General features: G+C 41.3%; 3 protein-coding genes across 13 annotated transcripts; 1 reads left to right on the top strand and 2 right to left on the bottom strand.

Annotated features, from left to right (window-relative positions):
• Nucleotides 1-265: 265 nt before the first annotated feature.
• On the bottom strand, nt 266-6,078 carry rab9b (RAB9B, member RAS oncogene family). The gene is made up of 2 exons (XM_044206230.1): nt 5,943-6,078; nt 266-4,980 (listed from the first exon to the last, which is right to left on the bottom strand). Exon 2 carries the CDS (start codon nt 4,901-4,903, stop codon nt 4,292-4,294), a length of 612 nt encoding a protein of 203 aa, XP_044062165.1. The 5' UTR covers nt 4,904-4,980; nt 5,943-6,078; the 3' UTR covers nt 266-4,291.
• On the top strand, nt 5,225-11,160 carry fut11 (fucosyltransferase 11 (alpha (1,3) fucosyltransferase)). Of its 7 annotated transcripts, none has more exons than XM_044206220.1 (5): nt 5,225-5,673; nt 7,566-7,904; nt 8,040-8,420; nt 9,250-9,872; nt 10,037-11,160. In XM_044206220.1, exons 2-5 carry the CDS (start codon nt 7,566-7,568, stop codon nt 10,185-10,187), a joined length of 1,494 nt encoding a protein of 497 aa, XP_044062155.1. In that variant the 5' UTR covers nt 5,225-5,673; the 3' UTR covers nt 10,188-11,160. The 7 variants fall into 7 exon arrangements, with proteins under 7 accessions (XP_044062155.1, XP_044062152.1, XP_044062156.1 ...); XM_044206217.1 differs by lacking the exon at nt 5,225-5,673 and adding an exon at nt 5,981-6,116; XM_044206221.1 differs by lacking the exon at nt 5,225-5,673 and adding an exon at nt 6,006-6,139.
• znf185 (zinc finger protein 185 with LIM domain) lies at nt 11,062-24,633 on the bottom strand. Of its 5 annotated transcripts, none has more exons than XM_044206208.1 (35): nt 24,392-24,633; nt 23,481-23,543; nt 23,067-23,187; nt 22,867-22,974; nt 22,565-22,621; nt 22,411-22,458; nt 22,262-22,333; nt 22,093-22,173; nt 21,869-21,931; nt 21,582-21,698; nt 21,086-21,496; nt 20,590-21,000; nt 20,040-20,504; nt 19,379-19,444; nt 19,187-19,258; nt 18,852-18,926; nt 18,563-18,637; nt 18,289-18,369; nt 17,877-17,936; nt 17,678-17,731; nt 17,394-17,453; nt 16,805-16,855; nt 16,653-16,697; nt 16,372-16,416; nt 15,790-15,855; nt 15,533-15,604; nt 15,354-15,416; nt 14,959-15,057; nt 14,645-14,692; nt 14,281-14,316; nt 13,522-13,593; nt 13,347-13,421; nt 13,186-13,251; nt 12,593-12,695; nt 11,062-11,649 (listed from the first exon to the last, which is right to left on the bottom strand). In XM_044206208.1, the coding sequence occupies exons 2-35, from the start codon at nt 23,488-23,490 to the stop codon at nt 11,548-11,550; spliced, it is 3,450 nt and encodes a 1,149-aa protein (XP_044062143.1). In that variant the 5' UTR covers nt 23,491-23,543; nt 24,392-24,633; the 3' UTR covers nt 11,062-11,547. The 5 variants fall into 5 exon arrangements, with proteins under 5 accessions (XP_044062143.1, XP_044062142.1, XP_044062144.1 ...); XM_044206207.1 differs by having other exon boundaries at nt 12,593-12,698; nt 24,392-24,625; XM_044206209.1 differs by lacking the exon at nt 21,869-21,931 and having other exon boundaries at nt 12,593-12,698; nt 24,392-24,628.
• Between the last annotated feature and the right edge of the window lie 8 nt (nt 24,634-24,641).

The raw sequence follows: 24,641 nt of genomic DNA, 5'->3' as shown, positions 1-24,641 counted from the left end.
TGCGTTTTGGGGTAAAAATTCAAGACCTGTATTTTACTCATGATCATGAGAAATAGAGTAATGCTTCATTTTAATACTGCAAATATTGGGGCTTTTTTCCTGACAGTGAAAATGACTGCAGAAAGGTTGAGAGAAGTATACGGATTAATCTGAGTGACCTATTTTAGTTTTAAAAATAGTTTGAGATTTTGTTTTTAAACTTTTAAAGCCACATGCTTTCATGAATTTTCAAGGCATGCGCACAAAAAACAGACAAGACAGTGTCTCCATTTGGTATGTTGCATGTTTTATTTGAAGCCAAGCACTGGAGAGTATGCACAACTTTGCCAGCTTGTTGGCACACCCAGTCTTATCCTCCGTAGTGCAAAGAGAGGAGTAAGGGGAATTGTCCATTAGATCAACACATAATCAAGATGAACAGTCTATTTTTCACGCAGCTTAAATCACATGTGCTGAGGCTGAAACAGACGTTCAGTGTAATTTTGTACATTATTATAAAATGAATGCCCTTTGCAATTTACATAAGCCATTAATATGGACGGCCCAAAGAAATTAGTTTTTACATTCATAAATATTACAGCAACATTAAAAAAAATACTGACATTAGACTGGGTTGCAGTGATATAAGACAGCAACATACTGTAGGGTTATGCAACCAGCTTATATGTACCTACTGATTCTCAGGTAAGTTAGATTTCAGGTAAACACTGTGGTAGGCTACATTATCTGAACAGGACAAAAACTGAATGTTACAGTAAAGAAAAATATAATAAGCTAACAGCCCTCACTTTTGCTTTGAATTAATGTAGGCTACCACCTTGATTTTGTTAAAATGCCCTTCTCAGTTCACAGTTAATAAAGTTTCTCTCATACACTATGAGTACCAGTATTTAACACACCATATTAAAACTTTAACAGTAATCATATGAACAAACTATTTATCATAAGACTACATTAAACCAAAGAACCATGTAATAAGTAAATATGACTGTACCTGAATGGATTCGGTTCACCTTCACAGTGAAGCTCTAAGTAATGTTCACCATTAGTCTGCACGCCCACTGAAATATGATGCAATTTTTGACTTGAAAGGCAAATAATGTGATCTCGGGCTAAAAGAATACACAAGACCTCCAACATAACAGGAAAAGGGTATGAGAACAGACAGATAATGAGAATTATAGCGACTTTGTGCAATCAGAAGATGAAAACATTTTGTCTTGTTTATGCAACAGGTATGGTTGTTTGAGTAGCCTAAATATAAAATACTATTCCAGCAGCAATTAAAATACTGATATTAAACTCAGTTTGAAGCATTGAATATCAGGCATATTATTTTCTCGAACCATTCAGGCAAACAACAATGCCCTCTGGCCAATCGCAGCAAAACCAAAGGGACAAAACCATATGTAAGTAAAATTGTAAAAACATTGAAATAAAAGTAAAATACCGTCCAACTGAAAATAAAGTAAACATTAAGTTGTCAGAATATTCAGTGGTGTGTTTCACTCAATACTGTATGAATGGACAGGAGAGGTGATGCACAATGAAAACATTAGTGCTAACGGCCTATTCTTGCACTCAGGCTATTTCACACTGAGCTGAGACCTACCAGACTGACATGACAGCACAAGGTGTATGTAATATATTGATAAAGCACAGGAGACCTTCAGAATAGGCAAAGCTAAATGACTGGAATGTTTAGGCCTGCCACGCAATCAACAAGGCAGACACAGGATTACAAACATGCCATAATTGTAAAAAATGTTAATTCTAATTAAAACCTCCTCTACTCATCAGGAAAAATGACTTTAATCAGCCCTTGATCAAACACTGAAGCCTAAAATGAAGACTAATTTAAATATCACACAATGTCTGTAAAAAAAAAAAAAACACAGAAGGAAATGTGCTTCACAGAAAAATAAACAGCAGTTTATCAACAACAGCAACAAAAGCAGTATTATTTTTAAGTTAGTAAACAAACCCATGTATATACAGTGGTGTGAAAAAGTGTTTGCCCACTTCCTGATTTCTTATTTTTTTGCATGTTTGTCACATTTAAATGTTTCAGATCATCAAACTAATTTAAATATTAGTCAAAGATAACACAGTAAGCAAGTAAACACAAAATGCAGTTTTTAAATGAAGGTTGTTATTATTAAGGGAAAACAAAATCCAAACCTACATTGCCCTGTGTGAAATAGTGATTGCCCCACCTGTTAAAACACTTAACTGTGGTTTATCACACCTGAGTTCAATTTCTCTAGCCACACCCAGGCCTGATTACTGCCACACCTGTTCTCAATCAAGAAATCACTTAAATATGACCTGCCTGACAAAGTGAAGTAGACCAAAAGATCTTCAAAAGCTAGACATCATGCTGAGATCCAAAGAAATTCAGGAACAAATGAGAAAGAAGGTAACTGAGATCTGTCAGTCTGGAAAAGGTTATAAAGCCAATTCTAAAGCTTTGGGACTCCAGCGAACCACAGTGAGAGCCATTATCCACAAATGGCGAAAACATGGTACAGGAGTGGCCGGCCGACCAAAATTAACCCAAGAGCGCAACGACAACTCATCCAAGAGGTCACAAAAGACCCCACAACAACATCCAAATAACTGCAGGCCTCACTTGCTTCAGTTAAGGTCAGTGTTAACATCTTGATGATCCCCAAGACTTTTGGGAAAATACTGTGTGGACTGACGAGACAAAAGTTGAACTTTTTGGAAGGTGTGTGTCCCATTACATCTGGCGTAAAAGTAACACCACATTTCAGAAAAAGAACATCATACCAACAGTAAAATGTGGTGGTGGTGGTGTGATGGTCTGGGGCTGTTTTGCTGCTTCAGGACCTGGAAACTTGCTGTGATAAATGGAACCATGAATTTTGCTGTCGACCAAAAACTCCTGAAGGAGAAGGTCCGGCCATCTGTTTGTGACCTCAAGCTGAAGCGAACTTGGATTCTGCAGCAGGACAATGATCCAAAACACACCAGCAAGTCCACCTCTGAATGGCTGAAGAACAACAAAAGGAAGACTTTGGAGTGGCCTAGTCAAAGTCCTGACCTGAATCCTATTGAGATGCTGTGGCATGACCTTAAGCGCTGTAAAAGACTCATTGCGAGTTATCGCAAACGCTTGATTGCAGTTGTTGCTGCTAAGGGTGGCCCAACCAGTTATTAGGTTTAGGGGGCAATCACTTTTTCACACAGGGCCATGTAGGTTTGGATTTTGTTTTCCCTTAATAATAACCTTCATTTAAAAACTGCATTTTGTGTTATATTAATATTTAAATTAGTTTGATGATCTGAAACATTCAAGTGTGACAAACATGCAAAAAAATAAGAAACCAGGAAGGGGGCAAACACCTTTTCACACCACTGTATATCACGGGAAATAAAAATGCGATCTGATAATGCCTAACTCATACAACTGACACCTCCAGCTACACAGTAGTGCAGTGGTAATAGATATAACAGTCAAATGAATAAGAGCACCACAATAGCTCGTACCCAATGCTTACAGTCAGACCTGCAAAATTAAAGCTCACAATTCCCTTCCCATTGAAGACAAACAAGGTCATCTTCCTTCTGCATGCAGAAAACATTGTATCTTCCTCCTCGTACCTCAAATTATATTCCTCATGTTGATGTTGGATGTTCCCAAGCACAATAATCTGCCTGGATTGGGAACACTGTAACTCACAGACATTGTCTGTGTCCAGAACATACATTAGCTCTCCATTTCTGCTGAAAGATCTAATAACAAGAAAATGTGATGTTGAAAAAAGTCCCTCTAAAACCGGGGAAAATCAGCTCATGGACATAACAGTTGACCAGTTACAAAACCAACTGTGTTTCTGTGCCAATGGTAGAATGTGCTTTTCAAGAGAGGATTGGTATATTCTCTCGTCCACAGTATTAACAAAAACTTTAATTATTTCAATTAAAATAAATGCTCTGAAAGCACTCTATTTGATACACGTCCTGTATAGGCAGACAAAGCTGAAGCTGGGTAAGAATGTTTTGTGCAACACTACTGAAAGCAGACAGAGTACAAAGGATGTGTGTCCCTGTTACAGTGTGCCTGTACCTCAGTTAGAGCAATAATTCAACAATCTAGATACCAGCTGAATCCTTGACATGGCCCTCCTCAGAGCATTATCTTTTGGGGATACTGTACTCAGTACCTTGTACCTACAGTATGTGTACCATAAACAATATCTAACTGGCTCTCAAAACTTCCTCGGCATGTTTGAGCCAGAGACAAGGTGGATTCACACCTGACCAATCAGCAGCAAGACGCACGAGAGGTTTTGCGGTTGCCATGGAGATCGATAGTACTACCCAGTAGTGCATGGTCAGTCTGGTCCTCAGCAGCCAGAACCTCCCTGACAGCTGCCTCGAATGCAGCGGTGACATTAGTGTCATCCTTAGCACTGGTCTCAAAGTAAGGGCAGCAGCCGTTCTCTTCACACCAGGCCCGTGCTTCGTCCTCCCCCACCTCCCTCTGCTCCATGTCTACCTTATTGCCTAGCACCACAAAAGGGAACCGCTCGGGGTCTTTAACGTCCGAATAAAACATGAACTCCTTCTTCCAGCAGCCGAGGTTCTGGAAGCTCTGCAGGTCGTTAACAGCGAATGCCAGAAGGCAGCAGTCGGCGCCTCGGTAGAAGGGTGTGCGCAGGGACTTAAAGCGTTCCTGGCCTGCTGTGTCCCAGATCTGAAGAGTGACAAGGCGCCCGTCCACCTCCAGGTCCCGGTTGAGGAACTCCACGCCGATAGTGTGAAAGGACTGGGAGTCGAAGCGGTCTGTGACATAGCGGTTCATTAGGGAGGACTTGCCCACTCCACCGTCCCCGAGCAGGATCACCTTCAGCAGCAGGCTCTTTCCGCTCATCATGTTTCCTCCCACCGAGCAAGGCCTCCTCACTGGGTTACGGGCCTCCACACCAGGTGGCAGACCAGGGTCAATTTAACCTAGAAAGAGGAAGAAATGCAAAAATAGATACTACACAATCAAATGGAAATGCAAATCACCACTGGGAAATAGGAAATGAAATACATATATATAAAAAAAACTCAAACATTCAACATCCAAACCAGTCTGTGGGCTTGACTTCGCTGATAATTCAGTGTAGATAACAAGGGAAAAAGGCTGCTGTTCTAGCAACATTTGTATTCAACCTCAAATGAACCTTTCTGACAACAAATTAAGCCATATGAAAGATGTGTAATGGTTGACTAGTTTCAGGGACACAATGACAGGGGTGAAGGGCCGAGATGTCTACCAAAGGTCTCTGGTTGAAGCTCTGGGCTGGATGACTACAGCCGTGTTGTTTACTACATGACAGTAATTTTGACTCATGATAATCTACACATGTACCATGCTTGCCAGCAATGGCGTAGGACCTTAAAAGAGTTAAGACATTAGTTTTATGACATATATAACAGGTGAAGTGCAGGAGTCCTACGCCACAACAAAAGGGGCTAGTCAGGATCATGAGCTGACTCTGGAAACGACTAATGGTCTTGCGCAGACCACAAACATGTACCAGCATGTTGTCAACTGTCGCCGGCGGCTACAACTCTGACTGAACTGCTTCTTTGATGGTCTCTGCAAAACTGTTCATGATGTGCATCAGAGCAGAAGTTAAGTAGGAACCGAAACAGGTAACATACCTAAAAAAAACTTTCATGAAACTGACAATAAAACTGTATAGTGTGTAGCGGCTTAGCAAGCCTCGCAGCCAACTAGCAAGCTAGCCGGCTAGTCTGACGGCTTGTTGACATTCCATCTTGGTCCGGCTAACCGTTAGCCTCAGTTAGCGGCTCTTTTAAAAAGCGTTGTAAGCAACAAAAGAACAAATGTTGCAGTGAGGTGATACATCTATAATTTAATGCATCTAATATAAAAAGAACAAACATGTATTTTCACTTACCCTGTTCCTAATAGTCTATATTGCGTGGTCTGCCCTGCTCCCCTACATCTGACTGAGATTGAGTGTCGTGACGTGCGCGCCACCCATCGAGGAGCTGCACGTGCACACCGCCCAGGCAAACCGAGGTCCTAAAGCCCGTAAAGTTTATCAACGATGACATCAAGTGTCCGTGAGGTGTGGTCACTGTGCTTTTTGAGGTGCAAGTACTTCGCTTGAGTATTTTTCTATTCTCTGCTACTTTATACTTCTACTCTACTGCATTTTGTACGTTTTACTCCATTATATTTTTGTGACAACTGTAGTTACCAATCACTTTGCAGATTAAGATTCTGTATGAAAAACATACGTTCAACTTAAAATCTGATGCATTCTTATAGATTAAACTACCCAACAGTATATAAAGTAAATAAATGCTATCTAAACTTTAATGCAATCGCATTAACAATTTAATAATATAATATATAATAACAGGGTATAACACTTTATTTTGGTACTTCAAGTACATTTTGCTCTTAATACGTATTTTACTTTAAGTAAGATATCCACCAATGTTTAAAGCAGAGGGCAATATCTGTCAACTTTGTCCTTTATAGCAAGATAGATTTGACAATGATAAAGGTGCAAGACTGCAATTGCCAGGCATAGTGACAAAAATACAGTTACTACTAGTCATGGGTAAAAACAACACAATAAAGCCTGGGAAACGCCTCTTTTTAGTCATTGGCCTGTAGTAAGAAAAACAAATCTATTTTTTATTGTTTTACATAGCTTAGTAGAACAACTTTAATTAATTTGATAAATTAGAATATTATTTGCATTATTTAGTGAAATTTAATTAGGAAAAGTAAATGGAAAGGAATGTATAGGAGAGTATATTTCATAGCTGTTTTGACTTTTTTGTTTTAGGTTTTTGCATGAAGTTTGTCTTTATTCTAAGCATATTTTGTTTTCTGTACCCACCCTATGTGCACTATATTGCGCTCTAGTAAAATGCTTTATGTAATATTTTGCGACAAAATCAATTTTGCGTTGAATTTGTCCAGATTGAAGACATTTAGTAGCGCGGTATACACTCCGGAGCTGTAGGTGGCGGTGTGCATTTTGGGTTAGTTTGCCATTCACAGAAGAAAAAGAAGAAAAAAAGAAACGTAGAAGAAGAAGACAGCTGTTTTTATTCCCGCACCGCTGGCTGTTATCAGTCAGCATCCTGTCATCACTAACTCCTCAAAACCAACTTGTACGGAGGATAGCTGTATATTTTTGGTTTGAAGATTTAAGAAAACGCACCTGCATGTGTTCGCTGCAGTGTCCATGGTGGGAAACAGTGTAAATGTTTCGATCCTGGTGCATGCTCAGCAACCAGTGACACGTATGATTGAAATGTTACAGTCAATTGCTAATGTTTGTTCATCGAAATTAGTGGCAAGGAGAAATAACTGCATCCATGATACTTTCATTTGGGTTATGAGCAGCAAAACACGACGTTATTTACGAGACTGAGGAATCACGCCTACATTAGACAGATAAGAAAGTTAATTGGTTTGTCTTTTTAAATTGTGAGCCACTTGTATCCGAGTAATGCAAGTCTCTGAAATGTGTTGTCTGTTCTTTTCAACCTTGCAGATGGCAGGTAGAGGCAGCCTGGTGCCCTGTGTGTGTTTGGGGCTGTTTGGTGTCCTGTGCTGGGTCTGGGTCTCCTTTGCCTCCATTCCAGACGATCAACTTCCCCTGGAGGCCTTGGATGCAGTGGACCGAGGAGCCTTTCAGCCCCAGAGTGCTCTGTCAGAGATGGAGTTTGCTTCCATCAGTTCATACAGAGGACCTGGCAACAATGACCGCCGCAGGAACAAGGAGCTGCCCATTCTCCTCTGGTGGAGTGGAGGACTGTTCCCTCATTTTCCTGGTGACACTGAACGCATTGACTGTGCCACATCCTCCTGCCTGGTCACAAGCAACCGCAAGGTACCAGAGATATATAACCTCATAAAGCTTTTTAATGAAACTCTTGGCTTAGACAGAGGGAAGATGCATGCTCACATTAATACTAATTATAATCTGAAGTTGTTCTGCCAGTAATCTGGAGTTTGATCTTGAAAGGTCCAGCTGTACAAACGGACAGCATCCATCATCTTTTACGGAACAGACTTCAGGGCATATGAGGCACCGCTCCCTCGTCTCCACCACCAGACCTGGGCACTGTTCCATGAAGAGTCACCCATGAATAACTACGCCCTCTCCCATGGACCGGGAATCAGACTGTTCAACTACACTGCCACGTTTCGCAGGGAGTCAGACTATCCTCTGACCCTGCAGTGGCTGCCCTCTTTGGACTACTTGCTGGCGCCTGTGGTTGTGTCCCTAGAGGAGAAGAACCAGCTTAGGAGGGAGGGCCTGGCTCCTGTGCTCTACATGCAGTCTCACTGTGATGTACCGTCAGACAGAAACAGATATGTCCAGGAGCTCATGAAGTACATTCAGGTACAGTACAGAGATGTTCTTTCACAAAGATTAATGCTATGAGTGTAGCTGTTTCCCATTTACTGCCTGGTTTATTAAGACTCCTATAGACAAGATGTATGCTTAGTGAGCTGCAATTTTCTAGTTATTAATGCTAAGGAGGAATTATAGTTCCACAATGCACATGCTGTAGCATTGCTGTATATACAGAAGCAAGTTTTGCAGATGTTGGTAGTCACATCTCCTTGGTCTGTTATTCCTTTTTTCATTTAAAGGAAACGGAATGGCACTTAAGTGGGATTTGTTGGTGTCTTGTTTATTTCGATCTCATCCTCTGACATTTGTTATCAAATAGAACTCTTTATAAAATAGTTTTGCCTCTGCTCCTGTTCTGCACAAATGTCAGGACACGTTTCTGCTTGGTGTTGAATACCATTTTCAGTAGTCCCCTCCATTTCGAACCCTACCATAGCCATTCTTTACTGTAAATATCAGTTGGCTCACATGCAGTGAAAATCTGTAGCCTGGAGTCTTCCTCGTTCCCACTTGCACACACTCGTGCACACAGGTTACGTCAAAATCATTCATCTGCACGCGTGCAATGTAAAGCAACACAGTAACACCTCTGTAAATGCTTTGTAAATAGAGCATATATCATATATGTATGATGTTTGTGAATTCTCATCGGAGAATGAAATGTTAGAGTTAAGTTAGAAATGTCTCATTGGGGTTTTATGAAAACTGTAGACCATTCAAAGTGTGTCAGTGTCGCATTAATAATCTCCTCCCAAATGTTTCCTAAGTATACCCCCGTCTTTCTCCTTTCTCACACATTATTTCACCTCTGTAGGTGGACTCTTACGGGAAATGCTTGAACAACAAACCTCTACCTGAACATCTGGAGGACACAGCCACAGCTACTGGCGAAGATCCCAACTTTATGAATTTTGTTGCACGCTACAAGTTTCACCTGGCACTGGAGAACGGACTGTGTCCAGATTACATGACAGAGAAGCTGTGGCGGCCTCTCCATCAGGGCTGTGTGCCCGTCTATCGAGGCTCCTCTGTGGTGGCAGACTGGATGCCCAACGACCACTCTGCAATCATCATAGATAAGTTCCCTTCACCAAAAGCTCTCGGTGAATTCCTCAAACTTCTTGATGAGAATGATGATGAATATGCCAAATATTTAGAGTTCAAGAACCCCAACCACATTACTAACACTCGTTTGCTGGAGGCTCTGGAGACCCGCGAGTGGGGGGTTAATGACATGAGTAAACCCAACTACCTGAATGGATTTGAATGTTACGTGTGTGACCAGGAGAATGCACGACTGGCAGCAGAACGAGCGTATAGGAAAGCTCCTAAGAATAATCAACCTCCTCAGCCTAAAATGGCCAACAACTCTCACATGGGTTGCCCCCTCCCCAGCCCAGGGTACGGAGATGTCCAAGACTTACCTGCAGATGATGGGTGAGTTTGTCTTAAATTATTCACTGTGCCAGGTTTGAAATTCTTGTACTTTATGTACTTTAATGTGAATAGCAATGTCCAGAGGGGAGGAAAATGTCTATTTTAATGGTTTAACTAAAATATCCTCTGTGATGAGCCTAATCTGTTTGTATATCTGTCCGCAGATGGTTGCAAATATGGCCTCAGGATTACTGGCAGAGCCTGGACCAAGCAGAGGGGCTGGAATCTCTGATAAGACATAACGAGTCAGACCCTTCGCTGCTGTGGAAGCACATCCAAAACATTGCTGTGAGCAGAGCCAGAGGAAAACACTGACACAGGCCTTGAAACAAACAGAGGATGGAGCACGTCCAGGATTACAGGGGTGTCCCATGTTATGCATCCGCTCTATTTAAATGAGGGAAAGAAGCAGAAATTACTCATATTTTTGCACCTGAGCCAAAACTCCTTTTAAAACTAAACTCTGTTTAGTTATACTATAACAGATTTTGATATTGTATTCAGCTGACATGATACTTTTGTCCTTTATCCCAAGTTCAGTAATGGGAAAATAATGTTTTAGAGTGCTATATGCTAATATTTAAGTCATTTTATTATTATAACTGAGGTGCCATCATTGCCCTTACCCCGCCTTGCATTGTTAACGTTAACTGCAGGCAGTGTAGTTGTTCCACAGAGGCACATTCTCATGGGAGGCAGATTTTCATTGGACTGGGGCAGAGCCAAAGCCTTGTCCTCTGTACCAAGGGAGCTCTGCCTAACTGTGTGTGAAGACCATCAAGACAGTAGCCAATGAACTGCATTAGCTTCTTTACAGTTACTCAGCAGGTCGGTGATGGTTATTAGCTAAAGTCACATTTATGTACACAGCTGTTTTAAATGACTATGCAAGGAAAATATTATTTCACCAAGGAGTGGAGAAAGGCAAATGTAATGTTTAGCACAACTCCCCTGTGGGAAAATCACCACTGTATTTGTAAATTAGTTCTCAGTAACAGCTCATCTAATGAATTTCTGTGGCAGATACTATAATATTGCCATAACTGTTGTCTGTTACATGATACTAACATCATGTTTATGTGCAATAATTTTTGAATCATGCTTTTCTAAAACATGTAACTGCTTGGGAATCCATGACAGTATTGTGTCTACTAGCACAATGCCTTTGTATCACATATTTATACCAGGATTATATAAATCTTTTTATTTTCTTAACAAAGCATCATACATGTGAACACACTATTTTGTATCAAGAAGAGCAAAACAAGTAAACATTTTGTAGCAGTCATTTTCTTGCATAACTACTGTTACTAAATTATAATATGGTACCCCCACTTGCCATTATTAGTCTGTTCACAGTTATATGTAGCACATCGTGTTGTACAGACATATCCTTCATAATGTACTGAGGCAGATGCAGCTTTCACCACCAAGAAAAAAAAAAACACAAGCTTGTATAACGTGTTTGAGAAATGAGAAATTGAACCTAATGTAGGAATCAACATTAAGTAATCATATTCACTATAACGGTCACTTTGATCACCCTAAACCACATCATTCCTGAGTTCAAACCGAACACAGTCTAAACTTTGTGAAAGACCAGTTCTCACTTTATATGTAAATGAACATGAAGGGAAGGGGACGAGGATAAGAGGCTGCTGAAGAGCTTCAATAATCAGTCCAAGGCTTTGGAGTAGCAACTCTCGCAGTGGACTTTCCCACCGTGTATGAACATACCGTCGAGAAGGTCTCCCATTGGCTTACTACACACGCCGCACTGAAAAATTGGGAGAATGTTATTAGAAAATGTAATTTAGAGAAAATACAGTGAAGAGCAGTGGTTTTATCCTTGAAATTCTCTCATACTAATGTATTGCTCCATAATACACAGTATACAAAACTGTTGTAGCTTTGAAAACACAATTATCTGGTTAACCTTTAATTCGTGGACTGGCAAAATGCAATAGCTAAATATAATTTGTATTTGAAGAAAAACGGCTATTAAATGGAATTAAGGAGTTATTATGAATATTAAAGGAATAGCTTGACCATCTGGGAAATACACTTATTTGCTGTTTTGCCAAGAGTTAGATAAGAAGATTGATACCACTCTCACTCATGTCTGTCTTTCAAATATGAAGCTAGAGCTAGTTAGCTTAGCTTAAAACAGCCACTGGCTCTGGAAACTAGCTGTGTCTAAAGGTAAACAAAAATCCGCCTACTAGAACCCATGTGTTAAATCTGTACAAAAACGTCAAATTGTGGTTTTATGAGGGGTTAAGTGCCAGACTATTTCTTAGCCAGGAGCAGTGACTTCCTGGAGTCACCAGTGGTTGCCTGGTAACTTCGTGGAGGTAGTGACTGCTCCCAGCCAAGAAATACTCCGAAATATATAACCCATATATAAAAAGTTGTAGTTTTTACTTTGTTTTGTTTTCTTTTTTTTTATAAACTTCTATTAAGCTTTAGCAGTTGAGCACTGAGCTAAGCTATAACCAGCTGCTGGTTTAGGAGTGGTATCAATCTTCTCATCAAACTCTTGGCAAAAAAAGTGAATAAACATATTTACCAAAATGTCAAATTACTTTTTAAGGGGAATAAAAGCTAATTTTCCCCAGATCAGTCCCTTCAAGGACATGTGAATATATCCAATAATTTACAGTCCAATAAATACCAAACTATCTTAAGCAGAACTGTATCTGACCAGACAGATGAATTACCTTGAAGCAGGCAGGGTGGCAGTTGATATTGAGGTGCTCGATGAAGATCTTGGAATCATTGCCCACCAGCTCTCCGCAGAATGTACAGCTGGATGGCATTGAGCTACTGGGGAGACACAGCAAGATTGAGACAAGTTAGTTTGGCTGCTGACTCTGTCAAGCAGCTCTGTCTGGTAAAATAACCTGTTACCCTTTCTGTCCTGTGCAAGGGAACTTAATAAGTGTAAATAATCCTTTGATGTCCCAGCTTAGCCTCCTAATGAGCAGGCTTGGTGGAATTTCTGCCCTACTGCTTACACATATCTAGTTTCTTCAGAACTGGAAATAACAAGGCAGAGGGAGAAAGGGCTCAGGTTTATAGCTTGTTTAATACAGGTTTAGGGAATTGTATTGTCTCCAGGATTAAGTGGAGGGGCTGCTGTATGAGTAACTGACTGAGCTTGCTGTCAAATAATCTGACCCATTATGGAAACAAGAGCAACTAAAAAAGGTGAAATTTTCTGAAGAAAATGTGAAAGCAGTTGAAGTGTCAGGGGAGAAAGGGCTCAGGTTTATAACTTGTTTATTACAGGTTTAGGGAATTGTGTTATCACCTGGAGTAAGTGGAGGGGCTGCTGTATGAGTAACTGGCCGAGCTTGATGTCAAATAATCGGACACTCTATGGAAAAAAAGAGCACTTAGTAAGTCATCATGACAGCAGTGTGTTTTTATCAATATTGTTATTTGATTGTGTAAATAATGTATTGGTCCTACCCATCGATTGTGTCTCTGGCATTATGCAAGGACAGCTCTGTTGCATTGACATACTCCTTCACATACACAAACCCCCTTGAGCAGAGGCAGATGAAGGAAAAAATTAGTTAATATGCATAGTTAAAATAGATATTAACTGTCACTTTATTTTAAATGTCTATTAAAAATCACTCACTTTTTGGTCTCAGGTTCTGGTGTTTGGACACACTGGTCTTCTTCTGTCACGGTCCTGAAATAGGTTTCATAACTGGACACAGAGTGCAGCAGCGTTAGTTTCATCTTTCACTCACTGACGACAGTAGTGTGATGGGTTATACAGGAGGACACTACATCTGTCAAATGTAACTCAGGAGATCATCATTTTCTGCCATTGCTTGTTAATGGCATGCTGTTTAACGGGCTGTGATTTGACAAAAGGACATCTCTAATACACATCATTAATCTGACATCTGGAGACTGATAATTAGAGGGAAGGAAATGAGGGCAAATTGAAAGACAATGGGAGAGCAGATCTTGTCATTTAATTTCAGTAATAGAGTTGAGTCAGGAGTCTGTCTAGCCAGGCATCGTACAGGAGTTGCAGGTAACTTTAGATCCAGACTGCAGTATTAGGCAGATAAAACAGGGTTTCAACAGGGTTTGGCCTAAATCTCTAACTAAGGCGGCTGTGTTCCAAACACAGAGACAAAAGCAGGTCTAAAAACATTTAATTAAATAAACATTTATACCACTCATAGAATAACAGGTACATTTAATTTCCATACACTACCACGTCCTTGCTTTTTTACAGTCATAAAAGATAAAAAGCTCCGGTTAAAGGAAAGTGTCTTTACAAAAGTAAGAAAATCAACAGACCAAATAGTAGAAAATAACACTCTGGAGAAAGTATTCTTGCATTATGCTGTGTTTGACGTTAACAAGATCATAAACTTACCGATCCATAGCAGGCTCTGGCTCACTGTGTATCTCCCTGAAAAGTAAAGAAAGCTGTATTATACTTTTACTGTAGGCTGTAGCAGTCAATAACCTGGATAGTATCCAGTGAACAAGAATTCTGCGTTTTTATAAGTGTTTGAAGCTGATCCTTCTGACTCACAGCTCCAGAGGGGTCGGGATTTATTGACCAGGTGTGGTCTGTTTTCTATTGTACTGCAGCATTGCCTCATTCTGAGCCCTCCTCCCATGCTTTGTAATTATAAACATCACCTACATGCCTCTCATGCTCTCAATTCCTTCTAATCTTCCCAGTTTTTGATCATAAGATTTGAGTTTTAAGAATTTCAAAAGATTTTCCCAACCTGATAGTGGTGATGGTTGTGACTGTCTCTGTCTGCGTATCCTCTGGGCTGCAAAACAGAGGGCATTCCTGCATTATAATAAGTCTGGCAGTACAGGTGAAGAAGTGACAGTATTAAAGTAAAAACAACAAGTTGAGAAGAAGTTGATTATTCTCAGACTGAGCCGTGAGGAAGTTTAAATTGTATTTAGCTTGCTTTCAATTAAATGGTTGACAGGCACTGAATTTTAAGGTGCTATAATCACATCCTGCTACAACTGTGAAAAATAAAGTGGTTTAATATGCATATAATGAGCCCAGCCACAGTGGAGATACCTTTCCTCCTCTTCCTCCTCTTCCTCTCCTGTAGTGGTAATGTTAGTATAGATAGTGGGTGATGTCCACCTGTCCCATGGGGAGTCATTCTCAATGGACCTAGAGCACAAACAAAGACATGACACTGTAGCATGAGAGGATGACAAATTCACACTATATATTGTAAAAAAGAAAGAAAAAAAAAAAAGTTTTTAAAAAGTCTGGAAGGGGATCTGTTTACTGCAGTTGTAACAAATATATATCTGACCTATTTTCATCAGCACCAGTGCACAATGTTTTCTGGCTCATTGCTGCAGAAAAGCCTAGTTACTTCACCGCAGTGAAAGGGAAGGAGGTTATGGGAATAAAAGGAGCAGATTTGCACACACGGAACTTTTAATAAAAAGATGACTTACTTTCTCTCAAACATGACCAGCGTGTTTTGATCTTCAGCTCGGCCTCCTGGTTCAGCTCCTTGGCTGAGAGAGACATACATCGAAAGGCTTTTAGCACATAATGGACATGGGTGAGATGCATGTAGATGAATGGACCGCATAGTATGAAAGTGTAAGAGTAAATCAATGTGTGTCATCACCTCTCTTCTGTGTTAGCCTGCTGAGGTGTGCTGATTTCCCATGTGTGTGCCCACGACCGCCGAGTGCTGAGACTGGAGAGCCAAAGTGGAGAGAGAGAGAGAGACAATGTAGAAGTTATGACAAATCGAGATCATCAGACAACGGTAATGTGAGCGGTTTGAGAGATTAATTTTTGCAGCTCCCCAGTCTTCCTTCCCACTATATCTCCCGCTCATACATTCCTAACACAATTATGCACTAGACTCAGTTTTAATACCTTGTCCTGTCAGTGGTGATAGGGATGACGTCATCTGCAAGGGATTCCAATGCATTACCGCTCATACTGTCAAACACACGCACACACAAAAAGGACAAAAAAAAACATTAAAACAAAACATTAGTTGCATGTCTTTGCCCCCGACGGCTCTCTCTCCCCTCATTTCCTGTCATCTCTCTACTGTCAACTCTCTAATGAAAGACATAAAACGCATACTTTAACAAATACTTTAACAAAAACACACAGAACATGTCACTGTCACACTGAACATTAAAACGTTTTTTACTTAGTTGAAATTTGAGTTAGATTAGTTGATTTAATCGATTGACTGTCGATCAACAGAAAATTTCATTTATCAGGCAAAAATACCAAACATTTCACTGTTGGTCAGAGAAAACAAGCAATTTGAAGAAATGATTTAGGCTTTTTTATTTTTATTTTTTTACTACTTTCTGACATTTCATAGACTAAACAATTGATAAATTAATCAAAAATAATTAACAAATTAACTGATAATGAAAATAGTGCCCTATGTCACTTAACTGTTAGCTTGGTCACAGAGGTGTTGCATGAACAACTTACTTGGTTTCTGGACTTGGATCTTTGATCTTAGTAGTAGGTGGCGCACTGAAAAAAAAATAAAACAATAAAATATTATCTACATTTGTGTATCAATAAGATGTAGCAACAGTGCTCAGTGTGTCTGGGTATGATAGCTGCTGATTATGAATAATAATTATTGCAATAACAGACAAAGTGAAGCACTTGTAGTAAGTATGATATTATGTAGTAACATGATAGTATTGGAGCTACAAAAAGAGGTTACAATATAGAAAAAAGGGGAATTTGCATCATTCCCGTACCTGTTGATGGAAATATCTGAGAGGGGCTGGAGCAGGTCAGAGGAGCTGCAATAGAGAAAAGTGGCTCATAATCAGAAACTGCTGCATTATGCATGCCGAGATGCTATCTGGTTGGCTGGAAAACAGTCACAGCTCCAAACCAATATGATTACCTGTTAGGGGATGTGGTCCCTATCGGATATGGATCAAACGGATCAGCCGAGCTGAAAAACAATTTCACACTGATTTCACTCTCAATTGTCAGCATGGCCCATCTTGTGTCGGAGAAATTCTGATCACATTGACTCATAATGGAAAGATTTAATGCAGTTTGAATGGTAAACAGAAACACAGAGGAACCCGGGGCCAAACTCAATCAAAATCAGAATCTGGATGTCTTTTACAAATGGAAAGACTATTCTGCTGCTGAATGGCAAAATCAGTGTATTTCATGTTGTCTTCACCTAAAATGAACCCTGAGTCCAGTCTATACCATTTAATAAAAACTAAACAGATCATTAATATTACCAACAAGAAAATCTTTTCTAAACAATTAATTCTATCAACCACATTAAATTAATTTGCCTATTTAACTGGAATGAGAATCTCACAACTGAATACTATTTTGTAAGCAAATTAGATTTTTTTCCCCCACTCAGTGTCAGCAGAGTAAACCATTATTTAAACACATTTACATACATAGTGCTAACACAGACGTCTTAAAGCACCAGCCCATATGTGACGTGGCAGTAAATAAACTACCTTGATTCAGTGACTGTGGTTGTTACATGTGAGCTCCAGGGATGTGCATTGTCCTCTTCGCTGCACGGAGGCGAAAAAGGAAAGTAAGGAGGATAGTACGGATGAATGGCATGATGGGAAGAGAAAAGAGGGCAAGTAAAGGTTAGTGTGGTTCGTCTCATACACTATTTACAATCCCAGTCCATTAGAAAAGCTTGAAACCCACTGAACAATTTAACGAGCATTAAAACCATCTGAATATAGTACAGAACAGACTTCTTCTGTGTGTGTGTGCGTTCTCATACCTTTTGTCAGTAATGATCACAGTTTTGGTAGTTATAGTGACTGTCTCTGTGGAGCTGGCGGGCAGAGAGACACAGCATAGTGGCAGGCAGAGTTAGTATAAATCATTACAAGGCATATCTGAATAGAATGCATTTCTTAGCAGGAACAGCCCTGCATAGATAGATAATTGTTTAAGAGCAGCTTGTCATCTCCCTCTACCTTTGTGTTTTTTTGGCTGTCGCATCTGTCTGTTTCTCCTCCTCTCGCTGTGTGCTGAGGCTGGCGGAGACAAAACAAAGCCACAATACTAATCAGTACAGAACATTCTCTTCTATTTCCAGTCGTGCTGCAGATAAGATGTGGCTTTCTGTTTCAAAGTATTACTCAGTCGCTTCAGGAATCTGCGACTTTGTTTCTATCTAACATGGAGCAGGGGTTAAAATAGAATGCTGGAAGTAGAGGAGCCCTGATTTATGGATCAAACTTGAGGCGGATGGGATTTATTAAAAGTCTTACACCTCAGGGAGCTGGGTGATGCTTGGCCCCTTCATCTGTAGTGATAAGAATTAATGGTACACGAGGAGGGAGGGATGGGGGAGCGGAGGCCATCACAAGTCTGTCTCTTTCTCACCTGCGTGCCTCTGTGTTGCTTACAAAGACATCATTAGCCCGGAGATTCAGGGTGCTGCTGGTCTTTGTTGGGTTTGACTCACTAAAGACATCAAACACAAAAGTCAAATACAGGGCAGAGTTTGAAACTGTATATCCAACTCTGGCAAGGTAAGTTAAGGTCATGCCTCCGCTTGCTACTGACAAGGGAGCTATTGATTTTCTACTGATAAAAAGGATAATTCTTTGCATAACTCTGTGTTTGGGGCTTGGGAGGGGAAAAGCTCTTCCTATACCTGTCTAGTCCGCTAAGCAGATCCTGACTCCAGTGTCCTGGGCTGGGGGGGACAGGATCAGCTGACTCCTCTTGTCTGCGGGGGCGGAAGGAGAGTAAGTGGAGAAGGTGATGAACAAAGAGGGATTTAGGATTCAGAGGAGATTTCAGAGCGAGAACAGGCCAGTTGAGGTGGAGGAGAGGGAGATCATTAGAGGTCCAACAGTGCCACCTTGTGGGTAATTTTCAGAGAATTTCTAACGTGAGGATTGCTTAATTGCACAAATGGTAAGAAGGCATTTTGAACAAACCCATCAGTGAGAGCCAGGAGATCGTCTGTTATTTGTACACTGTTGCTGAGTGCTGGAGCTGGCTCTCGTTTAACACTGCAGGTAGGAAGAGAAAAAAATATATCAGTGCACCTGCTTTGGTACGTAAGCCCACATCTCTATATTACATTTTTAAGTATCACATTTAATCAAGTCTAATTTGGGACACCCTCTTGTGTGAGGTAGTTTTAGGCACCAGAAATTGAGATGTGGGTTATTTTGTGATTATTTTGAAGTGAACAAAGTGGCAGTTAGCCATTATCTGTTTTCTTGCCAACCCTGCTATGACATGAATGAGGAAGTTTTTGGTTTTGTACCCGTCCTCTGTGGTGTGACTATCCACTGAGCCTCCTTTTTCCTTTGCCAGCACTGGCTCATCATTCTTAAAGCTGGAGAGGAAATAAACAAAATTTATCAGATGGCGTGCTGTTGGGGCTGGAGCCACTAACATAATCTTTTTTTTTTCATATTGTTTAATGCTGCTTTCATCTTTGTCTTTCTTCCAGTACCTGGTTGAACTTGTGTCGAAAGAAATGAGGGCGTTGGACAAGGCAGTGAGCGTGTCAACACTGGAGCTGTGAGAATAAACAAACACATGGCATTCCAGGGAGCTGTGATAATGAGCCTCAAACATGAACATAATGTCAGCCCAAATATTTTAATAGTAGAATAAATGAATATGAAAGCTTTAAATGTGCTTTATATGTATACACATTTATACATATAACTGTTAAGACTATGCAGTGGTGTATTCAGATCCTTTACTTAAGTAAAAGTAGCAACACCTGAGTATAGAATTACTCTATTACAAGCAAAATGTACAGTAAGTATCAAAAGTGCTTAAAGAAAAGAGCTCAATGCAGAAAAATGGCTATATTTGGCAGAGGTGGAGCAAATTTTAGCTACTTGTAAAATGTTTGGTAGTTTTATATATGCAATGCACCATATTTTGGATTTAAGTTGATATTAAGTTGATCTTTGTATGCATTATCTTAATATACAAAGTTACTAGCTGTGGAATATATGTAGTGGAGAAAAAAGAAGAACTATTTTCCGATGAAATGTAGTGGAGTAGAAGTATAAAGTAGCATGTAATAGTAATACTTAACGAAAGTATAAGTACCTAAAACATGTACTTAAAAAACTGATTTTGGCTAGTGGAAATCTGACCTTGGCTTTGGAGACGGTTTAGGTTCAGTCTTCACTGTGATCTCTGTTACAGCAGACACTGGGGCAGGTGAAAGTGGGACAGTTGACACAGGGGCAGGAGCTGCTGGGGTGGGAGGCACTGGAGCAGGTGATTCTGGAACAGCCGGGGCAGGGGATGCTGGAGTAGGTGATATTGGGGGTGGTGATGCTGGGGTGAGTTTAACCAGAGGGGTGTCAACTTTCCCAGAAACTTTCTCCTCAGGTTCTGGCTCTGTACAGACTGCTTGCACACGCTCAGGGATGAGTTTGGGGAGAGGAGTGGCCACATTGGTGCACGCTGGTTTCATGTCGTTAAATGGCTCTTTTTCTGCAACAGACACTGGAGGGAGGTCTTGCTTCACAGGCTTCAGGGCTGCCTCCTCAACCTTCGGCGCCACCATTTCTTTAACAGCGACATCATCAGTTGCCTTAACACTAGAGTCGACTCTGTAAACCACACAGATATTGAATGGAATTGAAGGAACAGAAATTGCTTACTGCATTGAAAGTAGAAACAGGGCACAGAACTTACATTTTCTGTGGTTTGGGCTCAGGTGACACAGGGGCAGGGGCTGCTGGGGTGGGAGGCACTGGAGCAGGTGATTCTGGAACAGCTGAAGCCGGGGCAGGGGATGCTGGAGTAGGTGATATTGGGGTTGGTGATGCTGGGGTGAGTTTAACCAGAGGGGTGTCAACTTTCCCAGAAACTTTCTCCTCAGGTTCTGGCTCTGTACAGACTGCTTGCACACGCTCAGGGATGAGTTTGGGGAGAGGAGTGGCCACATTGGTGCACGCTGGTTTCATGTCGTTAAATGGCTCTTTTTCTGCAACAGACACTGGAGGGAGGTCTTGCTTCACAGGCTTCAGGGCTGCCTCCTCAACTTTTGGCGCCACCGTTTCTTTAACAGCGACATCATCAGTTGCCTTAACACTAGAGTCGACTCTGTAAACCACACAGATAATGAATGGAATTGAAGGAACAGAAATCGCTTACTGCATTGAAAGTAGAAACAGAGCACAGAACTTACATTTTCTGTGGTTTGGGCTCAGGTGACACAGGGGCAGGAGCTGCTGGGGTGGGAGGCACTGGAGCAGGTGATTCTGGAACAGCTGAAGCCAGGGCAGGGGATGCTGGAGTAGGTGATATTGGGGGTGGTGACGCTGGGGTGAGTTTAACCAGAGGGGTGTCAACTTTCCCAGAAACTTTCTCCTCAGGTTCTGGCTCTGTACAGACTGCTTGCACACGCTCAGGGATGAGTTTGGGGAGAGGAGTGGCCACATTGGTGCACGCTGGTTTCATGTCTTTAAATGGCTCTTTTTCTGCAACAGACACTGGAGGGGGGTCTTGCTTCACAGGCTTCAGGGCTGCCTCCTCAACCTTCGGCGCCACCATTTCTTTAACAGCGACATCATCAGTTGCCTTAACACTAGAGTCGACTCTGTAAACCACACAGATAATGAATGGAATTGAAGGAACAGAAATTGCTTACTGCACTGAAAGTAGAAACATGGCACAGAACTTACATTTTCTGTGGTTTGGGCTCAGGGGCAACAGATGTGACAGAGACGACAGAGGAAGGGAGTGGAGTGCTGGCAGGTGCTGGGGTCGCAGCACTCTCATCATCATCAGTAATCTCCACCCTGCACATTTGTAGCCAAGCACACGTGCACACACACACATGAATGCATGTGTGGAGTTGGGTGTGCACACATATGAAAACAGACAGACAGAGGAACATTTGACCACATACTTGGACTCACAGGTTTCTACTTGTAGCTTCAGGGTCAGAGATATTAGATGGAGCATTTACCTTTTAGCCACAAATGATGGACTGCTATTGACCAATGAGGTGTCAGATGCTTCTTCTTTAGACCTGAGGTTTTTCAACACACAGCTTATATAAATACCCCCATAAATGCTCACCATTTATATTCACGTGTTAGTGAAAAGCGTAATTTTCACAATGAAGAAGAATTCCAGAAACAGGTTGAGTGTTAAGATTAGCATTAGGAGAGTGACATAAGACATACTTACTCAAATTTCTTAGCAGCAGAAAGCACATAAGATCGTTTCCTGACTGCAGATTTGTTCAGAACATTGCTGGCTGCCTCCTTCCTGCGAAGTGAATCATTATGATGTTAATGCAATCTGCTTTCTGGGCGTGTGAGTTCAAATTGGACGGTGCTCTTTGCAAGACTCTTACCGCTTCTCCTGCTCCTCGTGGCTAAGCTGGCCCTCCTGGTTCTCTGAAGCAGGCCTCACAGTGTAGGGGGCTCTAAAACATACACCTCATTAAAATACATTCTCACTCAGCTGCCAGCAGTTAACTGGGAAAATGATGTGTGCGCTCACATTTTCTTGTAGCTCTCTGAAGGTTTTTTGGTGAATTGTGTTGTTCCACTGTAAAAAAAACAACAAAAAAAACAAATAATGTGGGAACCAGAGAGGTCAAAGTGCATATCTAGTCACATTATTAACTGCTTATTCAAGTAAGAGAAGCTCTTACCTAAAGCCATTAGATGTTGAGGATGAAACAGGCTTGTCTAGTTTAGTGAAAACATTTCTGAAAGAAAAACAAGAGTAAATACTTTTTTTTTCCTTCAGTGTAACCTGTGCCCCATTTAGTGCTCAGATATCCCTACTTCTGCTTTTAATTTAGGTCTCTAGTTTCAAATTGGATGTGAAAGCGCTAGTCTGATGTTGGTGCTCTGAGATCAAAACAGAGACTCGTCATCAGCACACTCATGTTTTGTGGGAGGTTTCCAAGTGCTTGGTAGACAACTCTGAACATTAGAAACCTGTTTTTACCTTTCGGTGTCAGACTTGGTGGGTGGTACAGTGGATGTCGTTGGTGACGACACTGGACTGGTCTCAACGGGGGCACCGTTCAGACGGCTGGCCCTTACTTCTGCTAGCCTGCATGGATGCACAGGGACTTGGTTTTGTCTATTCAAGTGAGTGAGTAATGTATCAATATGGACAGAACCCTATTTAAACACGTGGTTTACCATGGTTTGACCTCCTCCTCGGCTTCAGCCTGAGTTTCATTGCAGCGCTGCAACCAGCTGCTGTCTCCCTTCAGCTTGGTCCGCACTTTGGTGGTACGGAACACAGATGCTTTGTCCCCCTCTGAGACACAAACCCATACATGTCACATACCCACGCACCATCTGAGATATTATACACCCTGTAGGCTGCATGACAATGACATCTTAATCACCGTCTGCTTGATAGCATGCATGATATTCAGTCGCCTTTGGGTCAACACACAGCACACAATCAACCACTTGTATTTTGCATTAAATCAGAGCAATGACACAAGATCAGAATTTACAGAGACATCAGCCTGGCCCAGAGACACGCCCTCTGCTTTTATTGAAGGAAACACATCACCTCACATTCAGAACGGTCAGCCTGCTCACCTTTTGACATGCTTGTTCTGGAGGTTTCTTTCTCTTCTTTATTCTGTTATCTTTACAGGCCACCTGAAAAATATATTGGAACCACATCGAGACAGAGATCGTGTTAAAATAAATTTTGCAGTTTGCAGCAAATTTATTACATAGTCAGTTGCAAAATGGCCCTTCCCACGCTATGGTCCCTCCCAATAAGCAACATGAGCTCTGTAAAGCATTCCTCTGTCTCATCCTTTAGACATGTAGATGATCCTGTCCTACCACTTTCCAAAAAATACTGCTGTTGCCTAAATATGAATGGACACACACACACACATACATAAAGTATATGTGATCCTTTGTGTGTGGATACAAAATATACTGGCACAGAATGATTTATGTGATTGGGTAAATATTGCTTCCTTTCACACATTTCCAAATTAGTTGTGCCCTCAGTTATTCACAGTAAAAAATGAACTGCTCAGGGGGGAAACCCACTTTCCCAGGGAACTGAAGAAGAAAAGGAAAACACTAATGAAACACTGACGAGTGCTCCCTTGTCAGAAAGTAGGAGCGGACTAGAGCTTATGCAAAATTCAGAATGCAAATATAACTTGTAAAACTCCTGCGGCTGTGAATTCACTCCTTCTAAAGCACGTCGCCACAATACCTCTTGAGGATATTGTCCTCAATGTTGGTGACAGAACAAATACACTGAGGGCTCAGAAAGCATATTTATCCTAGGTTTAACACATGAGTCCACACAAGATAAATGATTGATGAAGAGCAATAGCATTTAAAGCAAGCAAGGAGCAGCATAGACAACTCTACTGACAAGCAATCATGACAGGGAAACACCCAGAAAAATGAGAGGGCAAACAATGACAGTCACCAGTTAACACTTAACTAAACTAACACCTGCCAGCCAGAGCACCTACCTGCTTTCACTTTATATCCAGCAGAGCAACGTCCAGCTCAGTTGAAAGTCTGTGATAGTGTGTCTCTGAGTGTGGCTGGTGTGAGCAGGGGGGAACGTCTTTGTCTATGTGACAGGTGTCTCGGTCTCTGTGCTAGAGAACAGGTACGGGCGTGAGCACTAACAAGCCCAGCCAGTCAAGGTAGGTGGATGTGGGGTGGAGCAGTATGTGTTTGTCTATCCGTGTGTGTGTGTGCGCACGCACGCATTAT

Source organism: Siniperca chuatsi, linkage group LG8, assembly GCF_020085105.1.
Source record: "Siniperca chuatsi isolate FFG_IHB_CAS linkage group LG8, ASM2008510v1, whole genome shotgun sequence".
NCBI classification, from domain to species: domain Eukaryota; kingdom Metazoa; phylum Chordata; class Actinopteri; order Centrarchiformes; family Sinipercidae; genus Siniperca; species Siniperca chuatsi.
This window is presented reverse-complemented; position numbering and strand designations above follow the sequence as displayed.